This window comes from Mustelus asterias, chromosome 23, assembly GCF_964213995.1.
Source record: "Mustelus asterias chromosome 23, sMusAst1.hap1.1, whole genome shotgun sequence".
NCBI classification, from domain to species: domain Eukaryota; kingdom Metazoa; phylum Chordata; class Chondrichthyes; order Carcharhiniformes; family Triakidae; genus Mustelus; species Mustelus asterias.
The window spans coordinates 34,266,465-34,281,267 of NC_135823.1; the positions used below are offsets into that span (position 1 = coordinate 34,266,465).

Genomic DNA, 14,803 nt, shown 5'->3' on the forward strand with positions numbered 1-14,803 from the left:
CTCTCTTTAATACCCTCCTGAAACCTACCTCTTTGGTCAAGCTTTTGATCATCTGAACTAACATATTTAAACCCGGCGCAAGCCGAGGAGCAGCATTTCATTTCCGGTTGGGCATGTTGCAGCCCTCGGGACTCAATGTTAAGTTCGGCAGTTTTAGATTTTAACTTTTCTCCTCCATCCTAAATCCCCTTTTTTAATATCCCATAGATGTATTGTCTCAGTGCAAGCCACCCTCCTCTCCCCCAACCACCACCAGGCCATCTGTTTTCTGTTCTCAAAGTTGCTACTTTTTGTTGTAGTTTCTACAGTTCTAACACATTCTCTCTCCCTTCAGTTCTGACAAAGAGTCAAGGGACTCAAAATGTTAACTCTGTTTCTCTCCTAATATCTAGATGCTAGCAGACCTGCTGAGTTTTTCCAGCGTCCCCTTCTTGTTTCAGATTCCAGTATCCGCAGTATTTTACTTACATCTAATGATGCTCGGTGGTATCAAATTCTGTTTGATAATACTCCAGTGAAGCACCTTTGGACGTTCTGTTGCGTTGAACGCCTTAATATATAAATACGAACTGCTGAGATGCTTCGGAGAAAGGATATGGCTGAGAAGCGTTCGGTGGTGAGATAAAGAGCTGGAAATAAATCCAGATCTCAAACAGGGCCAACTCTTTTTTTATTATCAAAACAGTATCACAAACAGGGCCTTGAGCAGGCAATGCGGCGCAGAAGTGTTTCGAAAGAATATGAAGCCCCTCAGAACCCAGCTGGAAACACTGAGCTCCAGCCCCAGAAGTAACACCGAACTGTCCCCCAGGAAACAAAACCTCACAGCCAAGGTGAACTTACGAAAGAATCTCTCCTGAAGCGGCCGCACAGATTTTCTTTCTCAATAAAACACATTTAAAACGCATGGACTCGGTTTTAAAGTGTTGGCGATACAGAAACAAAATTCTGAGCAGAATGGTTTTCTCTTTTTTTGTTTCCATCCGGTGTGTATAGAGTGTAACTCGCCTTGTGAGTGCCCGCCGACAAACTCCGATTCGATGCTAATCGTTGGAAGTTGGGGAGGTTGGAGCAGATCTGAAACCCTGTGTCCTGTTGTGAGAGAAAGTGAGAACAGGTACCTGTCCCAGGCTCTGCAATGTGACACATCTTTCATTCATCAAAAGCCAGAATGGATACATTGTTTATTCGGTTCCAAGTATCCAGGTGTTTTCACTATTGCTCAGTGCTCCCCACTCAGCAATAAGATTACATTATAACAGTGACTGCCCTTCAGAAAAGTACTTCACTGACTGGAAAAAGAGGTCCTTAAATCGTAAAAGGCGCCACTAAACCCGTAAAAGGCGTTATTGCGAATTATTTATTTTCTTATGCTCCCACTTATCCTCTTCCTCGCACACCCCATTGTCTTCCAAGTTATAGATTTTTTTAACAAAAGGTTGTGGAACCGCACTACTCAAGATGGTGATTGTCATAGCATGAGTTTTACACCAGAAAGAGACCCATTGGCCCATTGTGTCTGCATCAGTCATCTAATCCAATTTTGTGGCACTTGGTCCATTTGTATGTTTTTTTTATTTTTGTATATCCACCTTTGTATGTTATTTTTTATTCATAGAGTATCATAGAATCCTAAAGTACAGAAGGAGGCCATTCGGCCCATTGAGTGTGCACCAACCACAATCCCACCCAGGCCCCATCCCTATAACCCCATGCATTTACCTTAGCTAGTCCCCCAGACACTAAGGGGCAATTTGGCATGGTCAATCCACCTAACCCGCACATTTTTGGAAAGTGTGAGGAAACCGGAGCACCCGGAGGAAACCCATGCAGAAAATGTGCAAACTCCACAGACAGTGACCCAAGCCAGGAATCAAACCCGGGTCTCTGGCACTGTGAGGCAGCAGTGCTAACCACTGTGCCGCCCATTTTGTGTCACAAGTAGGCTTATATTAACATTTCAATGAAATTACTGTGAAAATCCCCTAGTCATCAATCTCCGGCACCTGTTTGTGTACACTGAAGGAGAATTTAGCATAGCCAATGTACCTAACCAGCACATCTTTCAGACTGTGGGAGGAAACCCACGCAGACACAGGGAGAACGTGCAGATCCTGCACAGTCAGTGACCCAAGCCAGGAATTGAACCTGGGTCCCTGGTGCTGTGAGGCAGCAGTGCTAACCACTGTGTATGGCATTTCAAGTGTTCGTCTCAATGCTGCTTAAATGTTGTGAGGGTTCCCACATTAGGGGTGGCACAGTGGTTAGCACTACTGCCTCACAGCACCAGGGACCTGCGTTTAATTCCGGCCTCGGGTCACTGTCTTTGTGGAGTTTGCACTTTCTTCCCGTGTCTGCATGGGTTTCCTCCAGGTGCTCAGGTTTCTTCCCACAGTCCAAAGATGTGCAGGTCAGGTTGATTGGCTATGCTAAATTGCCCCTTAGTGTCAGGGAAATTAGCAGGGTAAATGTGTGGGGTTATGGGAAAAGGGCCTGGGGGATTGTGGTCAGTGCAGGCTCGATGGGCTGAATGGCCTCCTTCTGTGCTGTAGGGGTTCTATCTACCACCCTTTCAGGCAGTGAGTTCCAGATTCTCACCAGCCTTTGGGTAAAAAAGTTTTAAATCTATGTCCTTTGATTATTGACCTCTCAACTAAAGGCAAAAGGTTCTTCCTATCTACCTATGTCCTTCGTAATTTTGTATACCTCGACCAAGTACCCCCTCAGCCTTCTCTACTCTAAGGAGAGCAAACCCCAACCTAACCAGGCTCTCTTCATAGCTGAAATGCTCCAACCCAGGCAACATTCTGGTGAATCTCCTCCGTACCCTTGCTAATGCAATCATATCCTTCCGATAGTTGTGGTGACCAGAACTGCAGATAGTACTCTAGCTGTGGTCTAACGAGCGTTTTATACAGCTCCATCATAACCTTCCTACTCTTATATTCTATGCATTAGCTAATAAAGGTAATTATCCTATATGCTTTTTTAACCATCTGCCCTGTTGCCTTCAGGGATCTATGGATATGCACCCCAAAGTCCCTCTGATCCTCTGTCCTTTCTAGTGTCCACCTTTCATTGTGTATTCACTTGCCTTGTTAGTCCTTCCAATTTGCAGCAAGGCCCCACCCCTCCCTATTTTTGTAATCTCCTACAACCTTCCAAAATCTCTGCATTCCTCAAACTCTAGCCTGTTGCACGTACCCAACTCCCTTAATGCCACCGTTGGTGGCCGTGCCCTAAGCCTCACAATTCCCTCCCCACTTCTGCCTTCTATCTCTTCCTTTGAGATGCTGCTTAAAGCCAAACTCCTTAGCCAAGCTTTTGGTCACCTGTCCTAATATCTCCTTGTCTGGTTTGTTGTCAATTTTTTTTTCTGATTACATTCCTGTGGTGCATCATGATAGGTTTTAATTTGCTTAATACAGTAAATGCAAGTTGTTAAATGGCATATTAAAGAAGTTTCACATTCATTTCTTCCTGACTGAGAGCTGCCAGCTGTTGAGAAGACATTGTTGTGGAAAGATGGTCACCACAAAGCTGTTGACACTTGTGATGGTCCTGAGGCAGCAGAAAATCCTCCTGGGTTTGAAGAAACGAGGGTTTGGAGCCAGCCGCTGGAATGGGTTTGGAGGTAAAGTGCAACCTGGAGAAACCATAGAGGAAGGAGCAAAGAGGTAAAACGTGGAGATTTTTTAATCAATTTTTCTTTCTCCCCCCACCTTGCTGCTGAAAGAGGTGGTTATTCTCAATGGAGCACAATTCCAGCCGCTGCCTTCTAGCCTAGAATGGTGCGTTGCACACTTTACTGAGAAGGCATCACAATCATAATCTGATCCTCGCCTGTGTATTTGTTCCAGCTGAGATTTCTGAACAGGAGTATGGATCGCAGCTGATTCCTCCTTTCTAGACAGGTGCACTCAGCCAAATTGTTGTGCCCCTGTTCAGATCAAATCAAAAGATTGTAGGATCTTACAGCACAGAAGGAAGCTATTTGGCCCATCTGCCAACCTTCTGATGAAGCTATCCAGACACTACCACTTCCTTTATTCTTTCCCCATAACCTTTTTTTTCCTTTATAAGGTTCTTTACAAGGTATTATCCAATTTTTGAAGGTTATTGTTGAATTTGCTCCAACACCCTTTCAGGCAATGTATTCCAGATCATTGTGCCTCACTTCCTAAAACTAAAATCTTCACACTTTTTTTTGCCACTTACTGTCCTATCAGTGGAAACAGTTTCTCCCTAAACCTCCTTTTAAAACCCCTCATAATTTTGAATACCTGTATTAAAGCTCACCTTAACCTTGTCTGCTCTAAGGAGAGCAGCCCTGGCTTTGTCCAGTCTCCACATAACTGAAGTCACTAATTTCTGATACTGTTCTAGTAAATTTCTTCTGCATCCTCTCTTCCTAAATTGTGGTGCCCAGTAACGGTCACAATATTCTCTAAATCTCAATCCATAATGTTCTGGTCTGGTTCATAGAAACCCTACAGTGCAGAAGGAGGCCATTCGGCCCATCGAGTCTGCACCGACCACAATCCCACCCAGGCCCTACCCCCACATATTTACCCGCTAATCCCTCTAACCTACGCATCTCAGGGACAATTTTAACCTGGCCAATCAACCTAACCCGCACATCTTTGGACTGTGGGAGGAAACCGGAGCACCCGGAGGAAACCCACGCAAACATGAGGAGAATGTGCAAACTCCACACAGACAGTGACCCGAGCCGGGAATCGAACCCAGGACCCTGGAGCTGTGAAGCAGCAGTGCTAACCACTGTGCTACCGTGCCGCCCATGCTACCTTTAACCACAGGGTATCATGCTACCTTTAACCACAGGGCATCAGGGGAAGTATTGGCCTTTCGTTAATCTGTGTCAATGAACGCAACCTAGTGCTGTTCAATGGAGCGAAGGAACTGATCAAACATGATCTAATTGAGTGGCAGAACAAGGGGCTGATGGCCTGCTCCTATTTCCTGTGCTCTATCCATCAGAAATGCTTTGTCACGACCACTTTTAAATTTGTCTTTTGAAGTCAATGTAATTCCTTCCTCAGAGAATTGTGGGAGGAGAGCAGTCTGACTGTCGAGACCTTGAAAAAAGTTGGACGGATCAAGTTTGAATTTGTCGGAGAGAGTGAATTACTGGATGTTCACATATTCCGCACAGATAGTTACCAAGGGGAACCAGTGGAATCGGAAGGTAAATAACCATGCTTCAAAAATAGTTAATTGATTGAAAGGTGCTTCAGGGTATAATGAGCATGTGTTAAAATCCCACCATAGCCTTGTTTCTCTTCTTCCATACAACCCTCAGATAATGATGGGCAGCCTAGGTTAGTGAGTGGACCACGAGTGGCCCTCCTTCCTCTCAGTGGGCTGCAAGATTGAAATCAGCCTTGTTCACTAACCATGATCCCCTTGAATAAAATTCAATATATTTAATGCACGCCAAATATTTCATAACGAGTTGTCGCAGATGCTTAATCATGTCTATTAATAGAACTATCAACTTCAAAAGGGAAAAACAAAATAAATATTTACACTTTAATAAATTTAAGCAAAGTTTTAAAGTTAAAGTTAATAAAGTTTATTTTATTAGTGTTCACAAGTAGGCTTACATTGACACTGCAATGAAATTATGTGAAAATCCCCTAGTCGCCACTCTCCGGTGCCTGTTTGGTTACATTGAGGGAGAAATTAGCATGGCCAATGCACCTAACCAGCAAGTCTTCTGGACTGTGGGAGGAACACAGTAAGAAGTTTAACAACACCAGGTTAAAGTCCAACAGGTTTATTTGGTAGCAAAAGCCACACAAGCTTGTGTGGCTTTTGCTACCAAATAAACCTGTTGGACTTTAACCTGGTGTTGTTAAACTTCTTACTGTGTTTACCCCAGCCCAACGCCGGCATCTCCACACTGTGGGAGGAAACCAGAGCACCTGGAGGAAACCCACGCAGACACGTGGAGTGTGTGCAAATTCCCCGCAGAGACAGTGACCCAAGCCGGGAATCGAACCCGGGTGCCTGGTGCTGTGAAGCAGAAGTGCTAACCACTGTGCCACCGTGGACACAGAGGGAGTGCACGGCTCTCTCAGTCAATGCTGTGTGCAGTCAATATGCACCTCACTTGCTCTTGTTTTGTGTATCACTTCAGTCATACCAGTAGGAAAAAAAAAACTCCTAAATCAGCAGAATTTGGCACCGCTCCATGTGGGCAACAGTCAACCAAAAGTCTTGTGATCCACACTCAGCACCCAAGTGGGCCATATGTGGCCCCCAGGCCGCAGGTTGCCCACCACTGCTCAGACATCCACATTCTCTAATTCTGGCCTCGTGTATATCACCAATTTTAATCTCTCCACCATTGGCAGGTATGCCTTCAGCTACCTGGGTCCTAAGTTCCAGAATTCCCTCCTTAAAACTCTCTGCCTCTACCTCTTTCTTCCATTAAGGCACTCCTTAAAGCTGACCTCTTTGACCAAGCTTTTATTCATCTGCCCTAACAATTTAATTGGTTCAATGTCAACTTTTGTCTGATTAGGCTCCGGTGAAATGCCTTTGCACTGGTAGTCACTCAGCTTGTTTCTTGGTTTTACAATTGTTGTCCTGTATTTGAAAAACACCACCTACGAACTGTTTTTCACAGAGATGCGCCCGCAGTGGTTCGACCTGGACAAGATCCCATTTGACGAGATGTGGCCCGATGACATTTATTGGTTCCCTCTGTTGCTTCAGAATAAGAAGTTCAAGGGCCATTTCAAGTTCAAAGGACATAACACTATCCTGGAATACACACTGCAGGAAGTGGATGAGCTGGAAGCTGACAAGGAGTCCTGATTGACACTTTGCACTCAGAATGACATGGCTGGGTGGGCATGGGGGCATGGTGAAGAGCTTTAATGAATGTTAAAACACTGGGAACATACAAACTGTTACCAACAATTGTTTGGTGGAAGAATTAAATCCTGCTAATAACCAATTTAAGTAAGAAGTCTCACAACACCAGGTTAAAGTCCAACAGGTTTATTTGGTAGCAAAAGCCACTAGCTTTCGGAGCGCTGCCCCTTCGTCAGGTGAGTGGGAGTTCTATTCACAAACAGGGCATATAAAGACACATTATATATATGCCCTGCTTGTGAACAGAACTCCCACTCACCTGACGAAGGGGCAGCGCTCCGAAAGCTAGTGGCTTTTGCTACCAAATAAACCTGTTGGACTTTAACCTGGTGTTGCAAGACTTCTTACTGTGTTTACCCCAGTCCAACGCCGACATCTCCACATCATAATAACCAATTTAACCCAGAGTAAACAACTCTAGTTGGACTTCTCCAGGAGATGTCATCACATCCTTGTGCCTCCAACTGCTCCACCATCACACACCTGCCATTGGTTACCCAACACTTCCATCTTCCCTTTCTATATCAATTCATTACCTGATTGGATGATTTTTGACTTGTCAGTTAAATAGCCTTTGGCCCAGCTGACACAGACAACAATTTTTCATTTAAGCCACTCGTGGTGATTAATCTTAAATTTCAAGGTAATCCAAGCATTTACAACCCTGATCCTAGGTGCGCCGAAACGCTTCAACACAACTATAGGATAATTAAACGGGGTCGAGACACACACAATTCAAGGATAACACCAATTTCGCTGTATTCCCTAACTCCTCCACTCCCACCTGCAGTGACCCATCGTATTTCTTGAACAGACCCAAGAAAATCTCTGCTGCGGTGTATTTTTCCTCCCTTTACAAATACGAGTGAGTTGGATCATTTCAAGCCTTGGACGCAAGTGTAAGCTCATTGTTTCACTGAGATACTTGAGCAACAAATCATGGAGCATGTAGAGATTTGGAGGTCTTGTTACTGGATGTTATTCAGATTCCATGAAAATTGATTAATCCATTTGCTGCGAGATAAAATAATGGGTTTTGTGATTTGTACCCATGGTCACAAGCAAATTTATTTTCATTTTATAACACTTTTTAAAAGGGGAAAACTCCCAAAGTTATAGTCTTTGTGGAGAGGACAAGGGGGAAATTCTAAGTGCACTCTGAAACTGGTCACTAGATGGTGCACAAGGACAGCTATTCATCAACAATCTAACTCAAAAAGCAATATTTTTCTTTATTCTTAAACTGTGCACAAGTCTCATGCATTAAACTCCAAATCTTATTCACCACTTCCCTCTTTCATCACAAAGATTTAAAGCAGGAAACAAGGTGGGTGACAGCACAATTTCATAAAACAGAACAGAAACTATTTCACTCACCACAATGGTTTACCTCAGTATCATGTGTGCCTCTCTTTTGGGTTATCTGACGGAGACCAAAGTTGGATTCAAACTCCCCAAAAAATGTTCACATCAGTGCCTTCCATGGCAAGATAAATAACTCCAGCAGGAGAGGGGAGCAGGGAAAGAGAGAGAAAGAGGTGGTGGAGAATGAGTGGTGCATACCCTGGCTGAATGATCTGAGGGTCTTGTTCCCTAGAACAAATAGTGTAGTGAAGGGAGGAAAGGGAAAGGAAAGCAGAGGAGATTAAAGTGCTGACTGCACTCTCGATTTAGGTTTGTGATAATACTGTGCCTTTAAGAAATGGATGTCATGTTTTTCGTGCGGGATCTGTTTCAACAGTTATTTTAAATCAGTACTGTTTTGTCTATCCAGCTGCCCTTTTGTTACTGCAGCAGCATAATTGCTCCTAATTGCTAGAATGTTTGTTTTTAACCTGAACTAATGCTGTTCTGTTATTTTAATGTTCCCCTGGGGTTTTGCAGAGTAGGACTTGATCAGGTTGATTGACAGAAAACCATGCGACTGAGTGGAACTAGGCTTACACAGAAATCAAGCTTAGATGCTGCTTGGAGTTGTTAGAGAGCAGTTTCTCTCTCTCTGGAGTTAGGAGTATGGAATCTGCTGGGAAATAAGTCTCTTTCTCGGAGATTCTGCTGTTTGGGGGTGAATCTCTCTCTGGAGGGGTTTGTATGATTGTCAGAAGACAGTTGTCTGTTTGGATCTCTGGAAAGAGGTATTAAAAGGCTGGAAATCTAACATCTGTTTTTGGCGCTAACCCTGAAGAAGGGATTTCTGTCTATCTGGCTCTTTTTAAATTGGAACAATAAAGATATGGATAGCCATTAAGAATTCTACTTTGTCATGTTTAAATATATTTTAATTGGCAAGTTATGTTAATTCTTTTTGTTATAGCCTTTGTTCTTAAAGTTTGTTTTAACAAAAGCTTCCTAGTGGCTCAATTGAATCATACTTGGAGTGAAACAGCTTATGCTCACCCTAATGCCAAAATCAAAAATGGTTGGGGTCTAGACTAACAATGTACCTTGGAGTTTCTGATCTGGTCCCTAACAGGGCCAAAACAGCAATTTGTGGACAGGAAGCTTGGGGTTTGCAACATGAATCTCCATCCTAATCCTCAACACCACTGATCAGTCTGGCCAGGACATTCCCCAATCCTTAAAAAAAAACTGCCCGAAAGATGCACTTGCAATTCATGTCCTGATGCTGGAGGGACCTAGTCAGTAAGGACCAGGTGCTCTCAGTACTATAACTACAGGTGGAATTCTACCTGCAATAAAGAGGGAGACCATCTAGAATGCTGCTGGAAAGTATAAGGATCAGGGGAGTAATGCCCGTTAGTTCAAAGACTGTTCCTATCCAGATTGATCTTTTGGTCGAAGTACTGGAGAGCCATGGGCCTGTGGAACCAATACCAGTGTGTCCTTACAGATAATTTGAGGGATGTGCAAACAACCATATTACACTTTGATAATTTCCTCCAGGTGCCCCGGTTTCCTCCCACATTCCAAAGATGTGCGGGTTAGGTTGATTGGCTATGCTAAATTACCCCTTGGTGGTAGGGGGCCAGCAGAGTAAATAAGTGGGGTTTTGGGCCTGGTGGGATTGTGGTCGGTGTAGACTAGATGGGCCAAATGGCCTCCTTTTGCACTGTAGGGATTCTATGGACTCTAATTCAACATCAACAATGTATCAAAGAGCAGCTCTTATATCAATTCAAAGCTAAATTTTTAACTTGCAGTTCCAGTGGATGTAGCGAATTGGAAACAAATCAGAATTCCCCTTTCCTTCCTATGATGTATTAGAAAAATCTGAAAGCAGTTCCTCTCTCAAAGCTTTGACAAAGGGTCATCTGGACTTGAAAAGTCAGGTCTTTTCTCTCTTTACAGATGCTGCCAGACGTGCTGAGATTTTCCAGCATTTTCTCTTTTAGTTTCAGATTCCAGCATCCGCAGTAATTTGCTTTAATAGAATTAATGTGCTGGTCATTTGAAAAAACTAGCCAATTAGTCTCACTCTCTGCTCTTTCCCCAAAACCTTAAGATCATAAGACATAGGAGCAGAATTAGGCCATTTGACCCATCAAGTCTGCTCTGCCATTCAATCATGGCTGATTTTTTTCTCATCCCCATTCTCCTGCTTTTTCCCCATAACCCCTGACCCCCTTATTAATGAAGAACCTATCTCTGTCTTAAAGACACTCAATGACCTGGCCTCCACAGCCTTCTGTGGCAAAGAGTTCCACAGATTCACCACTCTCTGGCTCAAGAAATTCTTTCTCATCTCTGTTTTAAAGGATCGTCCCTTTAGCCTGCGGTTGTGTCCTCTGGTTCTAGTTTTTCCTAGAAACATCCGCTCCACGTCCACTCTAACCAGGCCTCGCAGTATCCTGTAAGTTTCAATAAGATCCCCCCTCATCCTTCTAAACTCCAACGAGTACAGACCCATAGTCCACAACCATTCCTCATACGACAAGCTCTTCATTCCAGGGATCATTCTTGTGAACCTCCTCTGGACCCTTTCCAAGGCCAGCACATCCTTCCTTAGATAGGGGTCCAAAACTGCTCACAATACTCCAAACAGGGTCTGACTAGAGCCATATACAGCCTCAGAAGTACATCCCTGCTCTTGTATTCTAGCTCTCTTGACATGTATGCTAACATTGCATTTGCCTTCCTAACTGCTGACTGAATCTGCATGTTAACCTTAAGAGAATCTTGAACAATGACTCCCAAGTCCCTTTGTGTTTCTGACTTCCTAAGCATTTTCCCATTTAGAAAATAGCTTATGCCTCCATTCCTCCTTCCAAAGTGCATAACCTCACTTTTCCACATTGTATTCTATCTGCCACTTCTTTGCCCACTCTCCTAACCTGTCCAAGTCCTTCTGCAACCCCTCTGCTTTTTCAATACTACCTGTCCCAAGTGCAAACTTTGAGGTATTTATCTAATTCCCTTCTTGTTACTGTTAAATATGCTTCCGCCCCCTTTATGTAGTGTATTCTAGATCACAACAGTATAAACTCATTTCCCTCTGGTTGTAAAACGTTTTTCCAGTTTGGGGTTAATCTTGACATGCATCCTGCCCAGTTATAAAAAGACTGTTCCTAGCTGCAATTTAAAGAAGCTTATCTGTTGCTTGCAGATCAGTCGCCAAGATATCTCAAGCTGAAGTTATGAACAGTTGTTTGGAACTAAGGCATCAGTTCCGTTGAATCTTATTCCAGCCTTAAAATCCTGAGATCTGAGAGTCCTCTAATTGTGGTCTCTTACACATCCCTGATTTTCATTAAATAATTGGCAGCCATGTCTTCGGTTGCCTAGAGCACACGCTCTGACATTTCCTTCATTAAACTTCGCTTGCCTCCTTTAATTTAAAATCTACCTCTTTAACCAAACTTTTGACCATTTGTCCTAATATATACTAATTTTAACATTTCTGTGGAGCAGCTTCGTGCACCAAGGTGCTCCACATTAAAAGTGCTACATAAATTCAAGTTACCATCAATACTTGTGAACATTTGGAAACTGAGGAATGGCAGAGAAGTGTCTACAATTAGCCCCAGCAATCCCTTGGGAAAACTTTCCCATTTTTTGTAGTGCGGAAAGCCACCTGCTGAAGATATCAAGTGAATCCTTCCATTTCCTCATACTCAAATGATTCCTCCTCTTCCTCTGAAACCTTTCCATTCTTTGGAGACTTTTGCCTATAACTCAATTTAAAGAGCACAGTAGTAGGAGTTGAGATTGGGATAACTAAACTACTTCCTTAGATGTTCTCCTCTCAACCCTTCCATCGTCAAACATGACGTACTCATAGGTTTCTTCAATTCCAAAGGCAGCTTTGCTGTTTCCTCCCATTCACTGTTTCCAACCTCCTCCTAGTTCCCCATCTCAATCACCCCAAGGATAACTGCAGCTCCCCTTGGTTGCGACTCCCACCAACTCCTTTCCTGACCCCTGTATGTTAATTGGCTCATTCAGCTCTTTCTCCTTGAAAAAATGCCACCAACCTCACCTCAGAAAAACACCCGTTGAACCCATTTTTCCTATCCACTTCACTAGTAATTTGCAAAATCCTCCCCTATGTGGGGACAAAGATATTTTAGCACCCATTCGGTCTTAACAAATAGTTAAAAACATTTTTTGAATGAGCAACTGCTTAGAACACAAAAACATACAATTTCAGAGGTTTATATAATTTATTGTTGATAATTCTTATACACAGTAAATATATATTGCAAACCAATGAGTTTGCTTCATATTCTGTATCTAATAATCTGAAATGTTAACATAAATGTTATTCAATAAAGTGCAAATATTAAACCCCAACCGATTGAGCAGAGATTGTATAATATCTTGCCTAAGTATATACTATGTAGATGATCAACACTTAACTCTCCAGATTAGCAAGGAACATTTATATTTCAACATCCTTCCCTATAAACAACTCCTGTGAAACAATTTCCTGAGTCACCAGCTCTCCTTCCTTCCTTCCTTGCTCCCCCAGGAAAAATGTCTCCGTTGCTTCTTTTAAAAAAAAACTGATAGTAAAACATGTTATAACTCCCTATCCAGCATGATTGGGAGATCAAAGACCATACATAATTTTTCTAAATTGTCAAAGGAAAGAGGTGTCTATGGCTCAAAAAAATACTTTTCGGTCTTACTTTTTGCAGAGCTAAAGAATTGAATTGATAAATTTTCTTAAACAAATCTGATTATTTCCATCGCAGGTAATTCTCATTCTCAAACTCATTAATACAATTCTCCATGCTACTGAATACATCCACTTTTTACCCCCCCCCCCCCCCCCCCCAATCATAATAAGAGAACACATTAGGTTCTGAGGGGTTTTTGGGGTGTTCAGTACAAGAACCCACTGGTCAAATATCCATTCAATTAATTTGTCAGGTCCCTCCGCCAAAAACAAGTTAGCTTCAACCTTAAAACAAAATTCCCCACCACTTCAGTTGGAGATTTCAATTTCTTCAAACATCCAGTTCTGGTTAATTTCTGTCAAGTTAGATATACTTTCTACTATGAACGTATAAAGGCTGCCCTAGGCTCAATTTTATATTCAAATCCTGTCTGGAGAATGGGCCAGAAGTCACGCAGGCAAACTGGAATTGAATCAAATCACTGCTTCAGAGATAATAGGGCAATCGGTACCACTGAGTCTCCAGGTAGAGGGGCGTATTACTCAAAGTTTATTGGCCATTGTAGATCTTACATTGGAGTCTTTGATTAACAGGGACTGCATACAGTGACACCACTACTCAGCCAGTAGATGATAGGGTAATTCCCATCAATCACATCTGAAGACTGCACTGAAAATGACTGGAACTGAATTTACGATTTTAGGTAACCACCCTCCACTCACTGCATTTTGCTGGAGAAGTCACCCTTTTATTGGGAGATGTTGTAATTTCGGTCTTGAGTTGTTTGTTCTAGTTCATAAACCCTGTAGACCGTTTGTTGTCACACTGTTTAAGTAGGCTCCACATGTTTTCTGTGACACCTACCCCACCTCCAACTCATTCACTGATATCAATGGACTTTGTCACAAACAAAACTGATATTTCAATTTGATATTTATGCATCTCCCTATCTCAAGGCTTTGTAAGCAATTATATAAAAGGGAAAATATATCTGATATCCCATTCCTGGCACCTCCTGCCAGTTTACTCAAAAATTGAATATTTACTGCTTACTGAGAGCAACCATTGATTTGGTGATAAAGGATTACTTTGCACAATCTTAAGACCATCCTGCCACTACTGGGTGGAAATATACAAACAACAAAACATGAAGGTCAGCTTTCCAGGTTCCTTCATAATCAAGAAATGGCGAAGTACGAAAAAAAATCTAATTTTAGTAATTCCTGGCTTAAAGCTTAGTACATCAAAATCTTTCTTGTCCATATCAAGCTAGTGAGCAATACAATCAGGCACTGAAAGCTGCTGGAAGGATAACTCTTTCCTCCCCCCCCCATCAACAACAGGGTAACATTCACTGGACGTTTTTGGCCCCTGTGTAAAAAGAGTTGCATTTGTATAAGCCTTTCAGGACTGCAGAATATCCCAAAGTATTTTATGGGCAGTTTTCTTTTGATATGTAGTCACTACTGCAAGTAATATAGCAGCCAACTTACACACAGCAAACTTCCACAAACAGCAATGAAATAATGACCAGATAATTTTTTTTTAAAAACACTGCTGATTGAGCAATAAATATTAGGCAGAACCCCTCTGCTCTTCCTCAAAATGTAGTGCAAGGGGATTTTTTTTAAAGCAGAAGTTGATAACAAAAGAATAATGGAGTTTCCCTGTTTATAAAATAAAAAATAGAATTCCCCAGGAACATATCCCCTCTGACTGTATATCACCCATTTTTAAATGGGCTGCTGGATAGGGCTACATTAGTACAGAACTGAGGAGCAGGTCACTTTCAGCCAGCAAGTATGCAAGATTACCAG

The 14,803-nt window shown here is 42.5% G+C and overlaps 2 protein-coding genes across 6 annotated transcripts in view; one reads left to right on the forward strand and one right to left on the reverse strand.

The window, feature by feature from the left end:
* The window catches only part of mrm2 (mitochondrial rRNA methyltransferase 2), a 952,456-nt gene extending 951,333 nt beyond the window's left edge, over positions 1-1,123 (reverse strand). For 2 of the 4 annotated variants that reach the window (XM_078240222.1, XM_078240227.1), the window contains exon 1: positions 844-1,123. In XM_078240222.1, the coding sequence (XP_078096348.1) occupies positions 844-897 (54 nt within the window). In that variant the 5' untranslated portion in view covers positions 898-1,123. Of the gene's footprint in view, positions 1-464 lie in introns of all 4 variants that reach the window. The other 2 variants (XM_078240223.1, XM_078240224.1) reach the window with 2 other exon arrangements.
* On the forward strand, positions 984-12,520 carry nudt1 (nudix (nucleoside diphosphate linked moiety X)-type motif 1). 2 transcript variants are annotated; one of them, XM_078240229.1, is made up of 4 exons: positions 984-1,117; positions 3,490-3,677; positions 5,064-5,209; positions 6,656-12,520. In XM_078240229.1, the coding sequence occupies exons 2-4, from the start codon at positions 3,526-3,528 to the stop codon at positions 6,844-6,846; spliced, it is 489 nt and encodes a 162-aa protein (XP_078096355.1). In that variant the 5' UTR covers positions 984-1,117; positions 3,490-3,525; the 3' UTR covers positions 6,847-12,520. The 2 variants fall into 2 exon arrangements, with proteins under 2 accessions (XP_078096355.1, XP_078096357.1); XM_078240231.1 differs by having other exon boundaries at positions 1,021-1,123.
* The last annotated feature ends 2,283 nt before the right edge of the window (positions 12,521-14,803 follow it).